The sequence below is a fragment of the Dreissena polymorpha genome, chromosome 3, assembly GCF_020536995.1.
Source record: "Dreissena polymorpha isolate Duluth1 chromosome 3, UMN_Dpol_1.0, whole genome shotgun sequence".
Taxonomy (NCBI): Eukaryota; Metazoa; Mollusca; class Bivalvia; order Myida; family Dreissenidae; genus Dreissena; species Dreissena polymorpha.
This window is the reverse complement of record NC_068357.1, coordinates 126,824,416-126,849,311: the sequence shown is the minus strand read 5'-3', so window position 1 is coordinate 126,849,311 and position 24,896 is coordinate 126,824,416. Positions and strand designations below refer to the sequence as shown.

Sequence of the window (24,896 nt, the reverse complement as noted above, 5' to 3'; positions counted from 1 at the left end):
CAATTCGGTTATTCCACCACCAGTTCAAATGCTTCGTACACAGTTGAAAATAACACTATTCCACTCAACAACCGTGACACATGTACTCAATTTTTCAACTTTTCGCAATTCAAATTGTCTCCTACTGTTATTGTTGTTGTTGTACTTTTGAAAGTAGTTCGAAAGATGGCGACCATTAACCCAGAGATTGATTTATGAAATAAATCGTCTGCTGATCCAGAGTGGAATGCCTATAGATAAGAAGGATAAGAAACTCTCGTTTTGCCTATCGCGTTTTTCTATACTGCCTCCCAGCAGACGTGATTCCGCGAGAGTCAGGTGCGCGTAGTTTGGAGATGCCGGAAATGTAATTAAATCCGCCGTTTATCGCCATTTTGTTTAATCGAGTGCATCATTCTACATCGTATTTTTCTTACATTTAGCTATATATATATATTCTCCTGGTAAGTATTTGACACATTCTTGTTGATATTTATAATTTCAATGTCTTATTTGCTATTTTTCGCGACTGACTAGACGTAACTCTGAGCTGATTTAGAATTAGTTCAATTGCAGTTAAGTTTCAATTGTTTTGATTTCAATTTCTGTCGGTTTCCGGTTAGTCGCCTGTTATGTTAGAATACAACGGAAACAAGAAAGGACATTATATAGGGTTTTTGCGTCATAAATGCTAAAGTGTACGATTTCAAACGCTTTCAATCATGGATGTTTTAAGTCGACGATGTTGTTGTTTTTTTTAGGAATAATTTCGTCATTCGAAAAATTTGTAAGCAAAGGTATTTTGTGTTAGGAGCAGTTTGTTTATTGCTATGATAGTATTATCCATTAAGCTAACCGATATGGTTCATTTCAATACTGTGCACTTTGACAATTGGCAACAAACCTTATAAATTATTTTTTTTTGTGTCATCTGACATTGTGAGGTTTTTTTAAAGAGTTACTTGTATCAAATGATGAGGTTTCAGAGGTGAGTCGTTTCTGCTGTGTGAAAATTTTAGCCGCTGTTATAAGCTCAATACATGTCTGGTACAAATCGCATTAATGATTAATTTAATAACATTAAATGAATTTAGCAGATATATTGCATGGTGAAAACATATCGTCCAGCTGATGAATTTCTTATTTATTTTAAAGCCGTCATTATGTGCGTTTTTTGTTTAACTTTTTTGTTTCATATATAAAGTATATGAAGTTACATTTTTTCTGCTAAGGCAGATGTTAAGTTAGTGGTACAACATAATAAAGTTTGAAAAAACTTATTTCTTGTTTAGTTCTCAGGCCTTCATGACATAGCCACGGTTCTTTTTGTAAAACTTTTTTGTTAGTCATGCATATTGAATGAAGTAAAAATTATCTGCTAGTAGAGATGGCAAGGTAGTGTTAAAATAGAAAAATAAAGAAAGAAAAAGCATTTTTAAGGATTTTAGCTCGATACAAGATGTTGCACGTCGAAAATTTCAAATGATGATTTTTTCTCTAAATTTTAAAGCCATTATAACATGGCTTTGGTTCTTTTTGTAAAGCTTTTTTGTTTGTCATACAAATTGTATAAGGTAAAGTTTTTCTGCTAGGGGAGATGTTAGGCTAGTGTTATAACAGAAAAAATGTTTGAAAAAATGCATTTTTAAGGATTTCAAGCTAAATATATTATTTGCATGTTGAGCATATTCAACGGATGAATTTCTTTCTAAATTCTAAGGCTGTGATGACATGGCATTGGCTTTTTTTGTAAAACTTTTTTGTTTCTCATGTAAATTGCATAAAGTAAAGTTTTCTTCTAGGGGAGATGTTACCCTATTGCTATACCAGAAAAAGTGTTGAAAAATTGCATTTTTTAAGGATTTTAAGCTTAATATATTATATGCATGTTGAGCATATTCAACGGATGAATTTCTTTCTAAATTCAAAGGCCATCATGACATGGCATTGGCTTTTTTTGTAAAACTTTTTTGTTTCTCATGTAAATTGCATAAAGTAAAGTTTTTCTACTAGGGGAGATGTTAGGCTAGTGTTATAACAAAAAAAATGTTTGAAAAAATGCATTTTTAAGGATTTCAAGCTAAAAATATTTATTATATGCATGTTCAGCATATTCAACGGATGAATTTCTTTCTAAATTCAAAGGCCGTCATGACATGGCATTGGCTTTTTTTTGTAAAACTTTTTTGTTTCTCATGCAAATTGCATAAAGTAAAGTTTTTCTGCTAGGGGAGATGTAAGGCTAGTGTTATAACAGAAAAAATGTTTGAAAAAAATGCATTTTTAAGGATTTCAAGCTAATTATATTATATGCATGATGCACATATTCCAGGGCTCGAATTTAACTTTTCTCTCTACTAGCAAAACATTGCGAGCAGCTTAAATACCAGCTCGCAAAATCAAAAACATTCTCGCAAAATTTGCTGGAAACATAAATAAAAGCAAGTTTGTATATAAGTTTAGTACTATTAAAACTAAATAAAATATGACATCAACCACAAGTTTGGGTGTTATATATGAAGTTCTTTTCCCCACTTGTTCACTGTTTTCGTGGAAGAATTTAATTTCCGTTTTTTTTTCTCAACTCAACGGTTAACTTTGCTTTACATTTCGTTTTGTTATTTCAATCTGTGGGCAAAAAGAAACTAGTTATTTTTCGCTTCGACGACATGACTGTTCAGGTTTTTATGTCTTTTATAGTGAACATGTGTGGATAATCAATTGTTTCATGTTCTTTGTACCAATACCATCCGCATATATGTACTATAAGTATACCAGTCTACATACAAAGTGCGATCTTCCGCATATGGGTATTCGGACGTTCTATTAATGGACCTGGGGTTTAGCGTTCACAACGTCGAGCGCATTTAGCAATATAACTCTTTTTTTTCACTCTTTCTTCACTCGCAAAAGATTTCTAGTGGCTTAAAACTTAACTCGCAATCGGTATTTTCCACTCGCATTTTGCGAGTGTGCGAGTGTTAATTTCGAGCCCTGAAATTCAACGGATGAATGTCTTTCTAAATTCTAAGGCTGTCATGACATGGTGTTGGCTTTTTTTGTAAAACTTTTTTGTTTCTTATGCAACTTGCATGAAGTAAAGTTTTTCTGCTAGGGAAGATGTTAAGCTAGTGTTATAACAGAAAAATGCATTTTTAAGATTTTTAGCACAATAAAATATATGGTGCATGTTGAATATTTTTAACTGATGAATTTCTTTTTAAATTTGAATGTGTATTATAGGTCTTTGGATTGTCCCACACATAGCCGAAAAAGTCACGTGGTTCAGGCACCTTGTACCCCGATATGCAAATGATAATAAAGGGCGAACGGACCCAGGGCGAACGGACCCGATACCGTCAGGACGGTCTAAATCCATGACGGCCTAGTCGCTGATTAAGATAATTATAAATCTGATTATTAAATGATACAAATATCAATTTGTATGGACGTAATTGGGATAGTTATTAATAATTGTGATCATCTTCATTCGCAATGTCATGATCTTGACTGTCAATGTCCCTGCGTGAAAAAGGCTGGTGATCAATGATCTAGGCCGTCGTCGGTTTAGGCCGTATTGACCAGATTCCTCTCTGACATGCGCACTGAGACTTAGCAACAAGAATCAACAAACGATAATGGAATTATTAATTCTAAAAAAACGCCATAAATTCGCTTCTCTTGTTTTGTGAAGACAGCATGAAAATATTTTGTTTCAATGCAACATGTGGGGTTGTACGTCTCGTGTTTTCTTGTTATTTTATTAATATATTTATGTAGTTGGTAGCACGGGCAGCACTATCATAAATTTGCCCTCCCCCCACCCCCGAGACCCTTCAACGTCAATGAAATACTCTTCAACGCCACGGTGGACATCTACTGAAGAGGGTTAAAATAAGTACATCTGTACCCTACCCCCCTACCCCCGAGTTTACCCCAGGGGTTCCAGATTGTTAAATGTACACCTATTGTGTATGGTTTTACTTTTCAACATCGAATATTGACAAAAATACATTGTTTGAAAAAATAACCCTCGTATAGGTATTATATATACACAAGGTATGAAACGCACTACAGGGTTCGACATTAACTTTTTTTAGAGCAAGACCGTCGGACCAGCTCCTCTTAAAATGTACTAGCCCGAACCTGATGTCTACTAGACCATAAATGACATAATCATCGCAAATAAACACAATTGTGTCATGTAACTGTTTAATCAGGATTTATCAGTAAATAATCAGTGAACACCAGATTTTTTTTAATGCATAGAGTAAAACAATAAAATAAAACTTTTGTTTTTGCTTTTCTTCGTCAAATTCAAGCCATGGGAACTGACTCGATTTTCCATCTAGGGTAAAATTGACGTTTTCGTGTTTCTTCATATTTACGTTTCGTGACAGTTTTAGCGTCGGATTCTTTTTATTAACTGATTTGTCGGACAAAAATCCGAACTTGAACAAAGCCATTCTTTTAATATCATTCTCTTGTCTGCTACGCAAAAATGTTAACATTGATGATACCGATTTTCGATATAAGTCGTAGAATCATGCTCTACAGTTTTGCGACACTGCAGAAAATCATTAATATTCATGACAACTTGACCAATGGAAACCAGCAATTTCTGCAGGAAGCTCTCCTTTGCGTCTTAAAATACCGATGAATCATGTGAATTCTCCGCGTTTATTTAAATACACTAGTTTTGTTTTAATGTAAATTATTGATACGAGAGTACTTTTACACATTAAAAATAAAGGTTTTCACAGCAGTTAGTTATAGTTATATATATGAATCAGTATAGATTTTTTATGTACGACCAGTCGGACAAGCTAGCCCGCAGTTTTACTAGCCCGACCACCGATCTTACTAGACAATGTCTGTCGGACGTGCCTTAGTGTCGAACCCTGCACTATATGCCTATCGCTGAAAGATTGTGGAACACTGGACGTGACCTTTTTCATCGAAAACACACATGTTCCCATGCAGTTACCGACAAAAAGCAACTGGATTCGTTAAAAGACAGTAAAAGCAACGAGATGACACTACTAACCGATCTCCTGCTTGGCTAATAACCTTAATATTCAACTAAATTCGACTTTCTCGCTACATATCTGTGTTTTGCTGTCATATTTTGTCGATCGAATGCTCGGTTCTAAAACGCCATATCATTGGCCAACACAATGAGAACAACCAACCAGATGATGCGTTATAAAATTAAAATGGTGTACATGTCTAGATGAAACACCGAGTGACATGTAGCGTGAAAGTCAAATTTAATTGAATATTAAAGTTATTAGCCAAGCAGGAGATCGGTTAGTTGTGTTATCACGTTGCTTTTACTGTATTTTAACGAATTCAGTTGCATTTTGTCGGCAACTGCATGGGAACATGTGTGTTTTCGGTGAAAAAGGTCACGTCCAGTGTTCCACAATCTTTCAGCAATAGACATATAGTACGTTTCATACCTTGTGTATATATAATACCTATACAAGGGTTATTTTTTCAAACTGTGTATTTTTGTCAATATTCGTTGTTGAAAAGTCAAACCATACACAATAGGAGTACATTTAACAATATCTGGAACCCCTGGGATAAGCTCGTTAGGTCTTGTAAAAAATGAGGAGGTTCTGTATTTTTTCCCAGTTTACAGGACCTATACTGTCCTGTAAAAATTTGACTAGTTTGGCGGAGACTTAATAGGTCAGCGTTATTTATACCAAGTCGTTTTATCCAAAGTCAAGCACAATGAAGGATATGTATATTTGTGTAGCTTAAAATTTGCCAAATATTTCTAGAAAAAACGAAGCAAAATACAACAAGAAAACTGTTAATTTACAAATAAACCTGATTCACTGTTGTTGTTTTTTTTCAGCAAGAATTAGACAAGAACCCAATTATCAAAAAGTAGATACAGAAGTCAAGTTCACAGTTAAAAAGAGTTTCAAACAATGCCCTAGACGTGCATCAGTAAGGATCTTTGTTTATTGAATAATTACATGTCTCCGATTAAGAGCGTCAGTCTGAAATGAGCACTGAAACTTAACATTTCACCAATAAAGGCATGTGACAAAATGTTTCAAAGGGTTTGTGAACTAAAATACCAAGCTATTAAAAATACCCCAAAATTCCCAATTTGAAGATTTCACGATGCAAATTTGCCCATTTTCAGTTTTTTTTTCGCACAAATTTTTCCCAAGTGCGCATGTACAGGTTCTTTTGATTGAGACACACATTTTAAGCAAGTTTCATAAATATTTGATAGTAAATGTGGCATCTAGAGTGTTCATAAGCTTTGTCTGAAATTTTACCTACTGACCTAGATTTTGGCCTCACCTAATTTAGTCTCTAACTCAGGGGAGACGTCATTATTTCAAGAAAAGTGATGTTCGATAAAAGTTTAAAACAAGTTTACATCTTATCACTATGAAACTTTGTTGTCATAATATCTTGACCAGGTTTGATAACCAGCCAGATCACATGAAGCACTTTAGAATTATGGCCATTGAATTTAAAAAAGGGCAAAATTAACTGTTTCCACTTATTCAAATAGCTGTAATCTTAGCATCTGCAAATTGTGTGACAATGTATATGGGCATTATATCTAGACCAAAATCTTTTTCAAGCCAGATCGCCTGATGCACGCCTTAAGTATGACCCTTGAATTATCCAGAATTTGACAAAGTAAAGTCACCTGCTCTATATTAAATGGTTCCATTCAATAACTTCAGTTTGCATCAAACAATCTTGATGGAACTTTAGATAAAGTAAGCTTGAATAGAGGCCTAGGGGTTGAATTTGGGGCTAAACAGAGAAAAATGTTTTTGTGCAAGAACACAAAAGAACACATATGAAGGTATTGCATTCAAATTTTGTGCAGACCAGCATTATTATAAAATGTATTATGTACTGATTGTGCACTTATTTAATTTCATAGATCGATTCATATGTGAAATAAAAATGACATTGCAACAATGTTCAGTTGACAGTGATTTTTGTTTCATAGTAAAACAACTGTTCGTGCTTATAAATTAATAATTTATATTGCGTAAAATAGTAATTTTAAATGCTTGTATGTCTTTTACCACTGTTGACTATAATATGTATGTGTACTCATGGGCTTAAGGCCTTATGTATTCTAAAATAAAACCTATTTATGTTTCCAAAGATTTCAGTTTAGCAAAGTGTAGGTATAATTTTACACATTAGGCTAAGGATACTTAAATATATTTTGTAGTTCGCGGAACGACTTTAATCCCGTTCTTTAGGTGTAGTAGTTTTGTTCAGTAAAACTAAAGCTGTGTATGAGCAAAACAAGTTAAATCATGTATATTGTCGCATGTGCACAGTCTGATGAATAAAATATATCATTTATACATCTTGTGGAGTCGGCGTTTTTATTTTGTGTTAACAATTATTCTGAATCATAATGATAATTCATATTTTGTTGGAAAAAGTTAGCAAGTTTAAAAGAACACAAACAAACATAACTAACAGATATTAACAAAAGCATCATCATGTTATTACGTGTATAAATATAATAAATATGTAAATACGAAAATTAAATAAATTTCATTTTGTTTCTAATGTAGTTATGTGGTTTTGAACAATTACTGGTTGTGATAAAATGACAAGCTTTATGTTGATGTGACATGACTGTGTATATGCAACGTATGGGTTTTGTAAATTATACTTATTTACTTGTAGCTGGAAAATGGATGGCAACCAAAAGAACATACTCGGACTGAAACCCGATCAGAGAATTCGTTTTGATAATAAAACTGAGGTCATGTCCTAATTACCGATACTCTATGGTCGTGCACAAACGAACTGCTGAATCTTAACAGTGTATGCATTCTCGTGACGATGCCTGCCAATACCGGTACCAAGATATTTGCCGACAAGGAGACCAACAACTGGTTCAAGGCGTGCATAGCCCTCAGTGTGACAAAGGAAGGACTGACTAACTTTGTTGAGAACACAATGAAAAAAGTCCACGCAGCACTTGGTAAATGCAGCAGTTATGAAAAAGCTATAATATCACATCACCGATTCAGTGGTCCATCATGGAAAAACACTAAAAGACATTATTGGAAATCAAACTGGTGGGAAATAGCGAAATGTTTTCTGCCTCCACAAAAAGGATACGCTGATGTGTCATCGGTTCAGGAATCAGACTTTAATGCGGTGATAAACATAATAATGAACTGCACAGATTTCAAGAATTATCTCTCCTCCTCATGGCTATCACCTCCACCGCCTGACCCGCTATGTCCGTTAGAAAAGGTAATGTATACGTGTTTTAAAATGTTTCAAGCACTACTAATTTTCTTCATTGGTATTGTATTGTTGTTTTTATGCCCTCTTGTTCGAAGAAGAGTGGGTATATTGTTTTTGGCCTATCTGTCATTTTATTAGCTCATCTATTTTTTGAAAAAAAATTATGAGCTATTGTCATCACCTTGGCGTCGACGTCGGCTTCCGGTTAAGTTTTGCGTTTAGGTACACTTTTCTCAGCAAGTATCAATGCTATTGCATTCAAACTTGGTACACTTACTTACTATCATGAGGGGACTGGGCAGGCAAAGTTAGATAACTCTGGCGTGCATTTTGACTGAATTATGTGCCCTTTTTATACTTAGAAAATTGAAAATTTTGGTTAAGTTTTGTGTTTAGGTCCATTTTATTCCTCAAGTATCAAAGCTATTGCTTTCATACTTGAAACACTTACTAACTATCATAAGGGGACTGTGCAGGCAAAGTAATGTAACTCTGACTGGCATTTTGACAGAATTATGTGCCCTTTTTATACTTAGAAAATTGAAAATTTGGTTATGTTTTGTGTTTAGGTCCACTTTATTCCTACAGTATCAAAGCTATTGCTTTCATACTTGCAACACTTATTAACTATCGTAAGGGGACTGTGCAGGCAAAGTTATGTAACTCTGACTGGCATTTGGACGGAATTACATGTATGGGCCCTTTATACTTAGAAAATTGAAAGTTTGGTTAAGTTTTGTGTTTTGGTCCACTTTACCCCTAAAGTATCATAGATATTGCTTTCATACTTGGAACACTCGCAAACTATCATAAGGGTACAGTAAAAGGACAAGTTGCATAACTCTGGATGTCATTTTTACGGAATTATGGCCCTTTTTTGACTTAGTAACTTTGAATATATGGTTAAATTTTGTGTTTCGATCCACTTTACTTCCTAAGAATCAAGGCTATTGCTTTCAAACTTCAAATACTTTCATGCTATCATGAGGTTACTGTACCTGGCAAGTTGAATTTTACCTTGACCTTTGAATGACCTTGACTCTCAAGGTCAAATTATTAAATTTTGCTAAAATTGCCATAACTTCTTTATTTATGCTTAGATTTGATTGATACTTTGACAAAACTACTCTTACTTGACATACCACAATAGACTCCACCCAAACCATCGCCCGTGCCCCCCCCCTCCTATTTTTTTTTTTTTTTTTTTAAGTTTATCTCACAAATGACCACCACACCCTCACACTAAACCCCCCCCCACCCCACCCCCTCCCCCAATTTTTTTTTAAACGGTAAAAAACAAAACTATTTATTTTGATTATTTTATGTTTGAAATACCGTCCAACCATCGCACCCAAGAATCCCCCCTCCACCCCCCCCTCCCCCCACCCGAATCCCCCCGCCCCCCAATTTTTTTTTTTTTTTTTTTTTTAAGATCATCTCACAAATTACCACCACACCCTCACACTATACCCCCCACCTCACCCCCCCAATTTTTTTTTTAAACGGTTAAAAAACACAAATATATTTTTATTATTTTATGTTTGAAATACTGTCCAACCATCGCACCCAAGAATCCCCACCCACACCCCCCACCCCCCCACCCCCGCCACCCACGATTTTTTTTTCTTTTTTTTCGCATTTTTGGAAGATAATGTAATAAATGTCCACACCCCCACACAATGCACCCCTCTTCACTCCACCCCTCCCTCATTTGTGATTGAAAATGAGAGTCCCTTCATCTTTAAAAAGAAAATAGATGAGCGGTCTGCACCCGCAAGACGTTGCTCTTGTTTGTCTGTCTGTCTGTCCCAAAACTTTAGCCTTGGTCATAACTTTCGCAATATTGAAGATAGCAACTTGATATTTGGCATGCATGTGTATCTCATGGAGCTGCACATTTTGAGTGGTGAAAGGTCATTCAAAGCCTTACTTCAAGGTTAAAGGTGAAATATATGGATCAAAATCGCTCAAATGGGGGCATAGTGTTTTACAAACACATCACTTGTTTATATTTGTTTAACTTTTTATGCTCCCCCTACATTTTTGGGGGGAGCATATAGTCGCCGCTTCGTCTGTCTGTCCCCCCGTGCGTGTGTGTGTCCGTCCGGATTTTTGTCCGGGCTATTTTTCAGCAACTAATGACTGGAATTCAATAAAACTTTATGGGAAGCTACACTACCAAGAGGAGATGTGCATATTATCAGCGGGTTCTGATTGATGATTTTTAGCTCATCAATTTTTTTTTTTTATAAATATGAGCTATTGTCATCACCTTGGCGTCGGCGTCGGCGTCCGGTTAAGTTTTGCGTTTAGGTCCACTTTTCTCAGAAAGTATCAATGCTATTGCATTCAAACTTGGTACACTTACTTACTATCATGAGGGGACTGGGCAGGCAAAGTTAGATAACTCTGGCGTGCATTTTGACTGAATTATGTGCCCTTTTTATACTAAGAAAATTGAAAATTTTGGTTAAGTTTTGCGTTTAGGTCCACTTTTTTCAGAAAGTATCAATGCTATTGCATTCAAACTTGGTACACTTACTTACTATCATGAGGGGACTGGGCAGGCAAAGTTAGATAACTCTGGCGTGCATTTTGACAGAATTATGTGCCCTTTATACTTAGAAAATTGAAAGTTTGGTTAAGTTTTGTGTTTTGGTCCACTTTACCCCTAAAGTATCATAGATATTGCTTTCATACTTGGAACACTCGCAAACTATCATAAGGGTACAGTAAAAGGACAAGTTGCATAACTCTGGATGTCATTTTTACGGAATTATGGCCCTTTTTTGACTTAGTAACTTTGAATATATGGTTAAAATTATGGGGGGGTATAGTGTGAGGGTGTGGTGTTCATTTGTGAGATGATCTTAAAAAAAAAAAAAAAAAATAGGGGGGGGGGCACGGGCGATGGTTTGGGTGGAGTCTATTGTGGTATGTCAGGTAAGAGTAGTTTTGTCAAAGTATCAATCAAATCTAATCATAAATAAAGAAGTTATGGCAATTTTAGAGAAATTTAATAATTTGACCTTGAGAGTCAAGGTCATTCAAAGGTCAAGGTAAAATTCAACTTGCCAGGTACAGTAACCTCATGATAGCATGAAAGTATTTGAAGTTTGAAAGCAATAGCCTTGATACTTAAGAAGTAAAGTGGATCGAAACACAAAATTTAACCATATGACCGGATTTCAAATAAACTTTATGGGAAGCTTCACTACTAAAAGGAGATGTGCATATTATCAGCCAGTTTTGGTCGGATGATTTTTCACAGAGTTAAGGCCCTTTGAAATTTTCCATAAACTGTACATATAGTGCAATTCTTGTCCGGGCTATTTCTCCCTAACTACTGACTGGAATTCAATGAAGATTTATGGGAAGCTTAACTACCTTGAGAAGATGCGCATGTTATAAGTGGGTTTTGGTTAGATGATTTATTTAGAGAGTTATGGCCCTTTGAAATTTTTAAGTTGCTAAACCATTCATCGTATTATTTTGTCCAAAGTTATGCCCCTTAAGATAGATGTTTCCTTATATATGAATATGTAGTGCAATATTGTGACAAATAAAACTTTGGGGGGCATCACCTGCTCTGACGGTTTCTTGTTTAATAATTAGTTGTTTTTGAAAACATACTGTTCCATTTAGGTCCGTCAAATAGGCAGAGATTTACGCCACAGTGCCAACTGCAAGACAACAGATTCTGAACTTCAAGACTATTTCCAGATTTTGACCATGCTACTGGCAGATCCAGTATGTCTGGCACATGATACGAGTGCAAATAAAGCCCTCAGTATACTTACTGATGTACGTATATACTTTTCTCTACATGGCATTGTTGGACAAATTTCGTACATGTAGTTGTAAAGTTCATTATTTAATTACTTGAGTCATTTAATATTTATGCGAGTAAATGGTTAAAAGCTACCAGTCATTATGTGAGACTATTATTGATGTGTACTCATGATCCACACTTGTAAGTTAGTCAGTAAACCTTATACAAGTTTTATTTTTCATATGCTTGATATTAACACATAATGACAATTGACAGATTGAAGCATAGAACATGCTATTATTTAATGAGATCAATATGATCTTTAGATAGTGTGGGGAAATATTTAAAATAGTTTTATAATTGCGTATGTCTCATTAAAAAATGTTTATATGACTTAAAGATGCAATCTGTGTAACATATGGATTACCAATCATTGCATACAAAACTTAGAGCAAGCATGCAAATGATATATCAAAGATTTGTTGAAATCCACACAATCACACTTAATACAATTTCTTGTCTGGAACCATATCCAATATTTAATTCTTAAATGTATGTTATTATCTGTAACAAACACAATTGAACAAATGAATGGCAATAACATTTTGTTGTTTAGTGACACTGGTAAAAACACTTGGTTTAGTTTCTTTGGGTGTTAGGTGAGCTTCTTGGGGCATTTAGCCCCCTTGTTGTTGTGTACGTCACATTTCTTGTTGCAGAGTAGTAAACTTGCATGTTAACTTAGGCGATTGATTTAATAAATCAATGTGCAGCTTTTTGTCCTTGTGTGTGGTCAATTTGAAGTAGCGAACATCATAATATTGAGATTAATTTGACAAACAGCCAGGTTTTGCACTTGCTTGAAATAAGCCATTATTATAATATACCATTTGTTTTTCATTTCGATTGTAGCTTCAGAATGACCGCCTCCCTTTGACTGAATTTGGCAATTTGATTCAAGAGTTCAAACAAGCAATTGAGCGTGTTAAAGATGCCGCTGAGGAAGACTTCTCGGAAAAGGCAAAACAATCTCTGGAAGAAGGTTTGAAAAAAATAAAGGAAGCATTAAAGGACGGTGAACAAGAGATAAGAAACAAAATACAACAGGCTGATAATGAAATAACTGAAAAGATGAATAAGGCTACAAGTCAGATTGAAGAGATGAAGCTTGAGAGTGTTCAGACAATATATGACAGGACAGAATATTGTACTAGGCAGATTGAACAGAAAATCGGAGATGAGACTAAGAAAGCTGAACAAACAATAACATCACAGATAGACACACTGACAAAAAGCAGTGTTAAACTTATAGAAGACCACACTAGAGATAGGATGGAGCGCATACAACAGAAAATTGCTGACAAGGCGGGAGAAGACTTCGAAAGACGCGTAGAAGGTGAGTAAACTGTATCCTTAGACCTGACAATTATGTTTTTGCTTAACTGGGCACAAGATGCTCATGGTGAGCGTTTGTGATAACCTTTTGGCTGTTGGTGCGCGTCATTAAATTGATATCTTGTTTACAGTCTTAAGACCACATTTAATGCCCAGCTTGATGAAACTTTTCAGAACATTTGCCCCATTGATATATCTGTTGAATTCAAAAATGGTTCCGGTCCGTATGTAAAACATGGCTGTGATGGGGTTGGCATATTTCCTTTTGTGACTTAGTGAAAGTTGTTTACACTGTTGATATAATATTTTTTTGTTAAATCATCATGAAACTTTCTCAGAACATGTGAGATAATGATATCTCTGCAAAATTCGACAATGGTTCCGGTCTGGTAAAAAACCTTGCTGCTAAGGGGCGGTAAAGTTTTGCTTATATGGCTGTAGTGAAAAATTGTTAATTGGCTAGAAGTCTCTTTTTGGTCAAATCATTAAATGTTGCTCAGAACATTAATATTGAATAATGATATCTCGGCTAAGTTCGACAATAATAAGTTCTGGTTTGTTCAACACTAAGCTCGCGGGAACGGGGCAATTCTAACAAAATGGCTTCCAGTAAAATTGTTAACTCACCTGAACAGTGCGCTCATATTGAACTTTTGTGATTGGCTTTTGTCCCTTGTTCACTGTGCATCGTTCATCGTGCCTCGTCCGTCGTCAACTTGTACCTTGTGAACACTTTAGAGGCAACATGTATATACCAATCATTATGAAATTCGGTCAGACCATTTGTCCCAATGATATCTTGGCTGAGTTCGAAACTGGACCGTGTGAGGTAAAAAGCAAGGCCACATGATCGAATTAAAGTAAAAGCTGGTTAACACTTGAAGTCACTTTAATAGTCGATTTTTCATGAAACCTGGTCTGAACATTTGTTCCAAAGATGTCTTAGCTGTGTTCGAAAAAAACGGTCCTGGTTCATCACAAAACATGCCCGCCACAGGGATGGCCACTTTTTCCTTATGTGGCTAAAGTTAAACCTTTAGAAAACTCTTAAGAGTCACATTTTTGGTGATGTGGTGTGCGTTATCAACATTAAGCTCTTGAGGCAATTTTGTTCATCCAATATCGATAAAACTAAGTAAGAATGTTTATTTGCACAATATTTATGACGTCTTCGGATCTGTGTTACTAGTGTCAAAACTACAAGGTCACCAAGGTCAGATCTTTGAAAAAACTTGTTACCACTCTAGAGCCACATTTATGCTTAAATCTTGATGAAGCTTGGTAAGAGTGTTTATCTCGGCACTATCTAGCTTATATTAATGATGATGATTCATATTAAAATACCAGGATCGCGCCTCTGTCATTACTTATACTTCCCTTTATTACAATTAATGTGAGAATAGCATGGTCGTGCCTCTGTCATTCAGTAAACCTCCATTGATTACATTTCATATGAGAATATTGTATTTGCGCCTCTAACATTTAGATACAATGTAGCCTTATTGATTACAGTTTATTTGCAAATAACGTGATTGTGCATGTTTCATTCATTTCACATCCTTCATGATGGTTCATATGAGAAAACCATTCGCTTTTATCAGTCAGTTGGCCTGCTATACTTGAATATGTTGGTTGATACCCTTGATAAGTAGTCTGCATAAAAAGAATATAAACAATGTGTTTGTCTATGAGCATATATCTGACTTGTAGTAGAACAAATGCTCACACGTAATTTTCTTCTATGAAAATGTATTATGATTGCAGATCTTCGCTGTAGACTGGTGGACCATTACCGTGAAACTGTTAGCTACGTGCCTCTGTCTTCTTTGTATCCTAGTCTCGATAAGCACGTACAAGATGTCTATGTCAGTCCAAAACTACACAGGATAAAAATAGAGAATGATGGGAGACGCACAAAACAGGAGCAAATTTTTACGTATAAAGATTGCTTCAACCGTGGTGATAAGTTATCTAGACGTATATATTTACAAGGCGAGCCTGGCAGTGGCAAATCGACATTTGCTTTCAAGTTAGTTAATGAGTGGTGTAACATACATTTGCCTTCAACGGAATCTACAAAAGAGACAACAGTGTTTGTTGACGTTGAAACCCTAAAAAAATTTAAGTTTCTCTTTTTCATCTCTTTGAGAGATTCAAGACATCAGAAGGATGTAATGCAGATGATCAAAACGCAGCTAATTGATAATATATGTACGGAGGACGAGCGTGAAGAAGTGAAGAAACTTTGTCTTCAAATTATAAAAAATGATATATGTCTCGTTATTCAAGACGGTCTAGATGAATGGCCTAGTGATGAATCTCTACCTTCTATGACAGGAATTCCTAAAGATAACTGCATCATGCTCACAACGTCTCGACCATGGAAACTAAGTGATGAACGTATCAAAAATTCTCAAATAGATATTCTGTTAGAAGTTGAGGGTATAAGCGATACTGAAGCATTCAGTGAAAGAATACTACGATGCTTACTTGAAGAATCAATGGATATCAAAAAAAGTGTGAAGCAATTCAACGTATTCCTCGAGAGTCGCAACCTTGAGTCGATATCATCTTCCCCTATGTTGCACGCACTTGTCCTCTGTACCTGGGTAGATGATACGGCTGAGCGTCTCACCGGATCTTCACTATGTGATCTGTACACTACCCTTCTTGACTGTTTATGCAAAAAAGCCACTCATGACATGTCTTATTTCAACAAATTGAATCCACCGCCAGTAAAGAACTTTGAAGGTTCAAAATATCTAAAATCAAATAAGGCTCACATAGATTCCATTGCTGAAGCTGCGTTCTCTTTTTTGTTTTCAAATGAAAAAGAGACATCAATAGTTTTTAGCGATGTCAAATTGTCAGACTTTTTGCTTCCATCTGCAAAAGAGTTCGCACTAAAATCAGGGTTATTAACCAAAAGGAAATCTAAAAAAGCTACTGATACGACTTGTAGGTTTGTCCACAAAACTTTTCAGGAATTCTTAACTGCTTATCATATCGCCAACAATGCAGACGCTGTGTATGACGTCGTTTCCGATTATCTCAAACGCCATAGCGATTCATATCTTGATATATCTCAAATGTTCATTTACCTGTGTGGCTTGAACATCTCGGCAGCGAATAAACTATCTGCACTGATGAATGAGCACGGCAAGTATAATCAAAATTTGATCCTTTCCGGCTACAGGGAGGCTATGGCCAACAAGAACACCCAAATACACCTGCATATGAGTCACTTTGGCTTCAACTATGATAATGATGCTGAAGAGTTGTCTCACATCTTGGCACTGAACACTTCACGTGCACAATCTTTACACATTAAGTTGGAGAGAACTAGGGTATCAATATGTGCACAAGACGCGTTGTCTACTCGTTGTCAGAAATCTGGACCTGTTTCCTTGCCCGCATGTGATGATCCTGGTCCCTCTACACTTACACGAAAAGATTGGGTAGAATTCAGTTCGTCTTCATGTTGTGTGGTGTTGGATTTGTCATGGTGTCACAACCTGGAACGGATGTTTATCAGGTGTAATGCAACAGTGCAACCGAGTGCACTGGTGGGTCTTAACAGGTTGAAAGATCTGTGGTTATTTGGAGGTTGTAAATGTAGAGCGCTTGACTTGTCACATCATGAACACTTAGAATCAATTACTCTGGACGATGGAGTAACTTTATTACCACTCTCTGTTAATAATTATAAAAGTCTTAAATGTATTGAAATATATACAACTTATGACGGACTGGATTTGTCGCTGTTTGAAAATTTATCTTCGATAGCAATCAGCAATAAGGTGAAATTGTTACCAAAACGACCTCTCATTCAATACAAACAAAAACTGACTCGGATTGCCTTATACAGATTTAAATTGAACAGTGTTGACAATGAAGCCAATCAAACATGGTGTCTATTAAACGGTGAAGATTTAGTACAGTGTGCAGACTATACTCCAGTACTGCTCAATATAGCATACATTAACTTGCGTCAAGTCACATTTTCCTCAAACTGGCTACGCAGCCTGCTCAGAACGCTGCTGACACTTGATCATTGGGTGACGTGTAATCTGGAAAAATGTATTATAACTTCACTCGATCATGAGGTAAAGGGTAGGCTGCCAGGCAGTCACATAGGATCATCTGCAGAGAATGCAGGCAGCATTCCATTTCAACGTATAAACTTACAAATAGAAACGGATTTAAACAAAACATGTGCAATCGAAGTGAGCAACTTCTGGCAAAACTGTCTATGGGAGACTCTGCATGGTCTGGATGTCAAGAATCTGAGTTTAAGGCCTCCACGTGTTACTCAATCTTTTGCATGCTGGAATCGTGAACCTCAAATGTTACAGTCACTAGAATCCCTCTCCCAGCTAGAAACGCTTAGATTTAATTTACCTAAATATATAGACCTTCAGCTTCCACCGTCATTGAAGCATTTGATAGGCTCTTTTTATTCATTGCTTCCTTCACAACTCCGCGACCTTGTGAACAAACTGTTGACATGGACTCAATCAGTTGAGTGTAGATTGGAATTCGTTTGTATTGATAAAATAACTAAGTTCGTGTCCCAGAAGATTCCACCAGAGGAATATATGTCCATCAAACAGACTCTCGAAGCACTGGAGAATGTTAAAGTGAAACGATTTCGAATATATGAATTTGCACTTAGCACTGAGACCTGGTCTGTACGTGACAGTGTTGGAGTTGATGATGGTGGTGATGATGATGATGATGATGTTGGCAAGCTCATTCAGTATATCATGAATCAATTGACGGCCTTGGTCGCATATCAATGCGAATTCAGATTAAACTGTGTTAAAAATCCAGACTTTACCAAATGAAGTAATACATGCGACTACAAGACTATATACGATGGATCAAAATATGAAAACTTCATCATTTATGCTCAGTAATTTATTTAATACAAAAACTAATACACATACATGTAAGTGTAAATAACTTAAATTAACGAAAAGTTGTACTCCTTTTCTATTTATCATCTAGAGGTGACAGACGATTAAAATAAGTCACCACTGGCAATCCGGAGCACGTCAATTAAGGTTCAGTGATGTTTTCGTCGCTTGTTTTGTAAGCACTTTTAGGCGTGCATTTTATGTTCTCTTTTTATTATGGAGATTTTAATCCCCCGTCAAAAGGATAGAATTGGTGTCTGTCCGTCAGTGATGTTATTTATGATGTAGTTCTCCTATAACAATTTGTAATTTCAAGAAGATATTAGAAGTATTTGTTATAAAAAAAAAAATCATACTTTTTATAATGGAAATCGTGTTGATGAGTCGCATTACATTTATATTCCACAATCTTTTTAATTAAACATATTCTAAAAAGATTTTGATATTATCTTTATTCAATAAAATATATTTTACAACGAAAACATATAAAACAGTATATTTATTTCTGGATCATCCCTCTTTCATGTGTATGATATATTTCCCGAAAATTGTTTTATTATGTGTAAATAATTGCATACATATTATGAACAAACAACAAAATTAAGTGTATATTGAATGCGACTTCAAATCAACCATGTTAGAAATACAGCCACGAGTAAGTAAAGTAATACATGCGACTACATGACCCCACTATCATGTTAACACGTTTGTTATACATTTCTAGAACAGCGTTATGTATGTACAAAATAAATTTGTAGAGGACTGTCACTATATGACTATCTGTATATTGTATTGCTCATTATAATCTCATTGTATTTTCATTTCATTCATACCATGTTTCAGATATTTTCATCATTCTATATGAAAGATAAAGATTCTAGAAACAGTAGTCAATACTCATTTAATTTGCATGCATGCTTGAATAATTACAAATATTTTCAGTTGTATATAATTCTTGTGGCGAGGAAAAGACTTAACATTCCTCAATTAATACCATATGTCTCTTTGGTAATTTAATGCCATTTCTTATTGTTGTAATTCTAATCTATATCATAATATGATGCAAATGTAATGATTTCTGCTGAATTGTTTTGAATGTTGTTATTATTTCTGACGATGGTGAATATGATGATTTTGATGATAATGTGAAGATGAGAATTATAATAATTGTAAATGATGATGACGAATGTGCAAATGATATGACAAAATAACGAATAAGATGACAGCGATGAAGTTGCTGTTGTTGCAGGTGATGATGACAACGACAATTATGATGATGAGATTGTGGTGGTGGTGATGATGATGATGATGATGGTGGTGTTGAAGGTGATGGTGATGAGGGGAAACACTCTTTTTCTTCTCAAAATTTCAATTTTAAAGATGGATTTAGATTCTGTTGCATAATAACTTGTATTCCAATCCAGTTCTGGTTAATGCAAGTAAATAAATATGTCTAATAAACTTCATTTTTAATCCGATTGTTGCTATCTGATTTATGCACTGGCGGAGTGTATTCCACCTGAAAAAAATCTTTAACTATGGATCCCGTTGTAAATTTTATATTAGTTGAACACTGTAACAGTGTTGACCAAATTTTGAAGGTAAAGACATTGAGCTCAACGAAAGAGTGCCATCATCGTTTACATAATTTACCAATATACTGGTATTTTTAAATGTCATTTTTATACGCCCGTTTTTTTTCAAAACGGGACGTATTATAGTTTCACCCTTGGCGGGCCGGCGGCGGCGGCGTCCACAGCAGTGTCCGCTCTCTAATTCAAATAGTTCCATCCGATCTTCACCAAACTTGGTCACTAGTTGTATCTTGACAATATCTAGGTCAAGTTTTAATATGGGTCATGTCGGGTTAAAAACTAGGTCACAAGGTCACTTAGAGTATTTCAAGCATTTAGCATTCGAACGGGCGTATCTTGTGACAATTTAGAACTCTTGTTGACGATGCTGCTTCAGCAGCTCGTCTAAGTTATACCATGAAAACAAATTTCACAATGGCGACCTACCTAAAAGACCAAGCTAATTGAGTCAGCTAAATCGGCATACCTCGGATTGAGTTAGCTTAATTTTCTTAATCTGCATACCTTCCTGATTATCATTGAAATATGGGAAACAACAACAACAATTGGCAAATGCCGAAGAAAATGTTTAAATTATTAGGAAGCTCGATAATAACAGTGGAATTCGATGTTAATTGTGCAAAGTAGAGAACTTTACTTGTATGTGGTACCGTTTGATAGTGGAATAGTGCCACTTTTCAACATTGTTCGAAGTCATTGAACTGGAAGTGGAGCTGAATGGGTCAAATTCCCCATGCATGGGTACTACTTCCCCGTACCACGGGTACTTTGAAGTATACTTCACCGTACACCGATTTTCAAATGATACTTTTGGGTACCCCGGTATCCTTACAGGTATCTTTCCTAATAAAAACAAACCGTACCCATTTTTGTTTCGTACCCAATTTTTTTCTTACCCATTTTTTTCGTATCCTATTTTTTTTTCGTACCCAAATATTTTTTAGTTACCAATTTTTTTTCGTACCCAAATTTGTTTTCGTACCCAAATTTTTTTTGGCATAATTTTAAAGACCGGGCCAGTCCGATTGAGTTGGCTAAATTTTCTCAATCGGCATACCTCGCTGCTTTCAGGTAAATAAATCTAATTGAAGGATAGTGCAGTGTCCAAGAACGAAAACTATTGCACCACAACCATTAAACTCTTTACTTAAACCTTAACATACTTTATCGGGGTCGATGAATGACTAATTGCCAAAACTCTGAATGGCTCTTTGCAGAAATATGCCTCTTGTCTTCATAAAGTTTTACAAAGAACTGTGGATTGTCTAAACGTCCATGTACACTGCAGCTATGCCAAATATTTATTAAGGATGCGGATAAATAACGTGCAATAAAAATTATACAATTGTGGTGATGTAGATAAACTTAAATTGATGCTTTTATATCCATACTCTTCAAAAGCATCGTCACGACACCAGTACTGTCAGTACTTTGATTATAATTAAGCAGCATGTTGTGTACCTTTTCCATGATGCTGATTGCGTTACAATATTGTTTTTGATCACAATTAATACTCTTTTTCTTTGCTTTCTCAGTAAGTTAAATGTGAAGTTAAAAAGGTTTTAATAAATAAATCTTGTAATAAAGTTCAAGAAGTTGTTTATTTAAATGTCTGTTTTAAGGTTTTGCCATTGTGTTATGCACTGCCGCTCAGTTGAAAGTCTCTTGTAAAAGGTGTGAAGCATCTAATACACTTCTGCTCAGTTTTAAGTCTCTGTGAAAGACAAGTTGGTAGGCTAAGGTCAAGAGCGAATTCGAACCTAATAGAATTCCAATATAATTCTGGGATTACTATTCAAATTGTCTGATTATTTCAATCTTTCATATTCGTTGCATGCATTAACCAAAACTTACCAAGGTGGAGATACTGGTTCCAACAAAGAACCTTGTTTGATTAAAAGCATTACACATGACAATTTCATTTTGGGTTAAGAATGCCAGCCCTAAAAAAAAGTTCATGGAATTTTAAAAAGACTACAAACGCACATGATTTTGCAGAAAAGCAAATGTAATGCTGGTTTTCATTGTATGATCCAAATATGCAGTTGATATGACACAAACAAACACAAACATTCATGGTTGCTAATGAGACCCTGTTGCTATGTCCAGTTGCTATGGGAACGACCCATGATCTGGCATTCACCAATCATCATCTCCCCAGCCGGACCCCTCAGTTTCCTGAAATAACAAAGAATAAAAAGTATGTGGAAGCTCTAGGCATTAACAGAAATTTACGACGAAGTCCATTGTCAAATAAGACAAGCATAAGGTATTTTAACTTTATAACTGCGAACTAGCTCCTATTTCAGTATTGTTTAATAGCAAAAATGCACAGCACAACTTTGCGATTTCAATTGATGTTTTAAATTTCATCATTTTTCTAAGTTTATTTCTGAGACGGAATGTGATGAAATAAATAAAACATAAACCTCTAGACAAGGCTGAGCCCTATAAAATAAACTTAAGTCGGTCTCTAAGAAAACCGGTCTCAATTCATTTGTGTAAAATATCGTCCCAGATGTCCTTTTTCAGACTGCACAGGCTAATCTGGTAAATAATTTAGGCCTAAACTTGATTAAATTTAGATGAGGCTTTCTTTAAAAGAACAAGATGTGTTTGTGAAACACTATGTCCCCTTTTGAGCGATTTTGACCCATATATTTGACCTTGAAGGATGACCTTGACCTTTCACCACTCAAAATGTGCAGCTCCATGAGATACACGATTTACCGAGATACACATGCATGCCAAATATGAAGTTGATAGTTTCAATAGTGCAAAAGTTATGACACATGTTAAAGTTGATGCAAACCAACAAACAGAAAGGGCAAAAACAATATGTCAACCAGTATAGCTGGGGGACATAAAAATTCCATAAAAGCAGAAAGTGTTGTACCAGATCAGCCTGTGTAAACTGCAAAGGCTCATCTGGCACAATCCTTTAGGCACATGCATTTAGACCGGTTTTCCGAGAGACCGGCTCATTTATCTTTGATCTTAAAACAAGATGATACAAAAATACAAACCTCCAAGTTTGCTGCTGCGACTCCAAATAAGGATGGTTTCAAGAATTTTCACCTTCACTAACTGTGTCCATTCCTTTACTCACTAGAGATGCGCGCGCTGTATCACTGAGCCACATCCCAATATTTGTGATATGTGCACGTTGATCTCGAAACCGCGACTCTGTTTTGTATATTAGAAACGATATTTTTTAAGTAAAAGTCTTAAAATTAATGTTATATACAACTGACCATTTGAAATAAGGCGATAAAGGTCCATAGATTGTTCGACGCGGAACCTAGAGTTGCTTACATACATTTTGATTGACATTTACTAAGCATTTACCATATAATGGGTTCAAACCTAATCGATTCCGCCGAGAGCAAGCGTATTCTGATACGACGAATATTCAACAAAAAATATCTTTTAAAAAAGATATACCGCCTTCATTTTAATTTGATTTTGTTGTGGACAATGATTGTTAATAAAATCAAAGAGAACTTATTGGCCGATAGACCTAATACACTTGTATATGGCGTTTACGTCGCATTTTGCAATTCATATCTTGATTTTAATTTGAAATTGCAGCTATGATTTAAAATTCGTCTTAATTTTCGTGCGTCTAGTCATTTAATTGGGCTGGATTGCTGAGCCACACTCCGGGTCCTCACAGAATTCATCCTCAGGCGCGGAAGGACCTCATGAAATTCGAAACACACGCACATATATTACCTTGCTATTAGGTACATAATACTGCGAAGCGGTGCAGTGTTGACCGTGGATTTTGATTAGAATACGAGGCTGCTTGCCTTTTTAAGCTGGTTTACACATATAAAGAGCTACAAAAATATCAATGAACCAACTGCAATTCTACAATTGATGACAACAATCCGTGATGTATTACATTAATCATATTTTCTTTAATTTTATACTGAAGGAAATAGCAAACGCAAGTTGAACATTTTTTCTTTTTTATTACAATATCCTTTCAAACACAGTTTAACTAGCATCTATCAACAGTACATACATGTCAGTCGGTATTTCATAGGACACAGTCCAACTAAATCGTGTAAAAATTTACTATGTTTCAATATGCTAACATTGATCGAAGTTTGTTGACAGGAATTTAACAAATCTAAACTTTGTAACAACACTACAGAGCGAAATATGACTCCTGAATCGTCCAATATGAAGAACCACAGATACCTTTTTATCCACTTAAAATACAATTTTGTATATAGCTATAATGACAACCCAATTGTACATATAATATACCTTTATGTATTTTGTGTTAATGTTGTGAAAACTCGTTTCAATAAATATACAATTTTTTTTAAATAACTTACCGTAAACGTTTTAAACCCAATTAATTTTTCAACAACATTTAGTACCAACTAGCTAGTGCCTTATAAAGATATTTAAGGTAACCTTCTAAACTTTAAATATTAAATGATAATTTTAGTGATCATATTGCCAACTAATATAACTTGCAACTTTCAAATTAAAGTCAGTGCTGTGTTAGACAATATATATAAATATATATATATATATATATATATATATATATATATATATATATATTATAGCATAAACTATAATTATTCTTGAGATCAATTGAACTTAATGTATACACAGCTAACATATGCATGATTAATTTTAAAATTAGATGGATATAACGTATATAATTGAACTGAAGATATTAATCAATACTACACATTTAACCTACATGAGTGTGTTTTTAATAATAATAGAGTTATCATTTATATAATTTATAAAATCATATTTCTGAAAACATGTAGACATTTTGGACCATACAATTAAAATAGTTCATTCATTTATGTAAAATTAATGTTTCGTGATACAATAGTATAAGAAAGTGAAAATAACTTTACTCAAGCTAAGATATCCATTTATTTTAAAACAAAATATTGTTTATTAATTAGCAAATAATTAGTATAA

The 24,896-nt window shown here is 35.1% G+C and overlaps 1 protein-coding gene across 5 annotated transcripts; it reads left to right on the top strand.

Annotated features, from left to right (window-relative positions):
• The first annotated feature begins 296 nt into the window (after positions 1–296).
• LOC127871354 (uncharacterized) lies at positions 297–19,812 on the top strand. 5 transcript variants are annotated; one of them, XM_052414160.1, is made up of 6 exons: positions 3,433–3,711; positions 5,849–5,943; positions 7,681–8,259; positions 11,899–12,057; positions 12,938–13,421; positions 15,185–19,812. In XM_052414160.1, the coding sequence occupies exons 3-6, from the start codon at positions 7,840–7,842 to the stop codon at positions 18,265–18,267; spliced, it is 4,146 nt and encodes a 1,381-aa protein (XP_052270120.1). In that variant the 5' UTR covers positions 3,433–3,711; positions 5,849–5,943; positions 7,681–7,839; the 3' UTR covers positions 18,268–19,812. The 5 variants fall into 5 exon arrangements, with proteins under 5 accessions (XP_052270118.1, XP_052270120.1, XP_052270119.1 ...); XM_052414159.1 differs by having other exon boundaries at positions 3,433–3,714; XM_052414161.1 differs by having other exon boundaries at positions 3,433–3,877; positions 11,899–12,003.
• Positions 19,813–24,896: the final 5,084 nt, after the last annotated feature.

Excerpts from the sequence above, each read along its gene's own strand:
- LOC127871354 (XM_052414158.1), top strand. The coding sequence starts at position 7,840 with ATGCCTGCCAATACCGGTACCAAGATATTTGCCGACAAGGAGACCAAC. Across the intron at positions 8,260-11,898 it reads CGCTATGTCCGTTAGAAAAG|GTCCGTCAAATAGGCAGAGA; the intron begins GTAATGTATACG and ends TGTTCCATTTAG. Across the intron at positions 13,422-15,184 it reads CTTCGAAAGACGCGTAGAAG|ATCTTCGCTGTAGACTGGTG; the intron begins GTGAGTAAACTG and ends TTATGATTGCAG.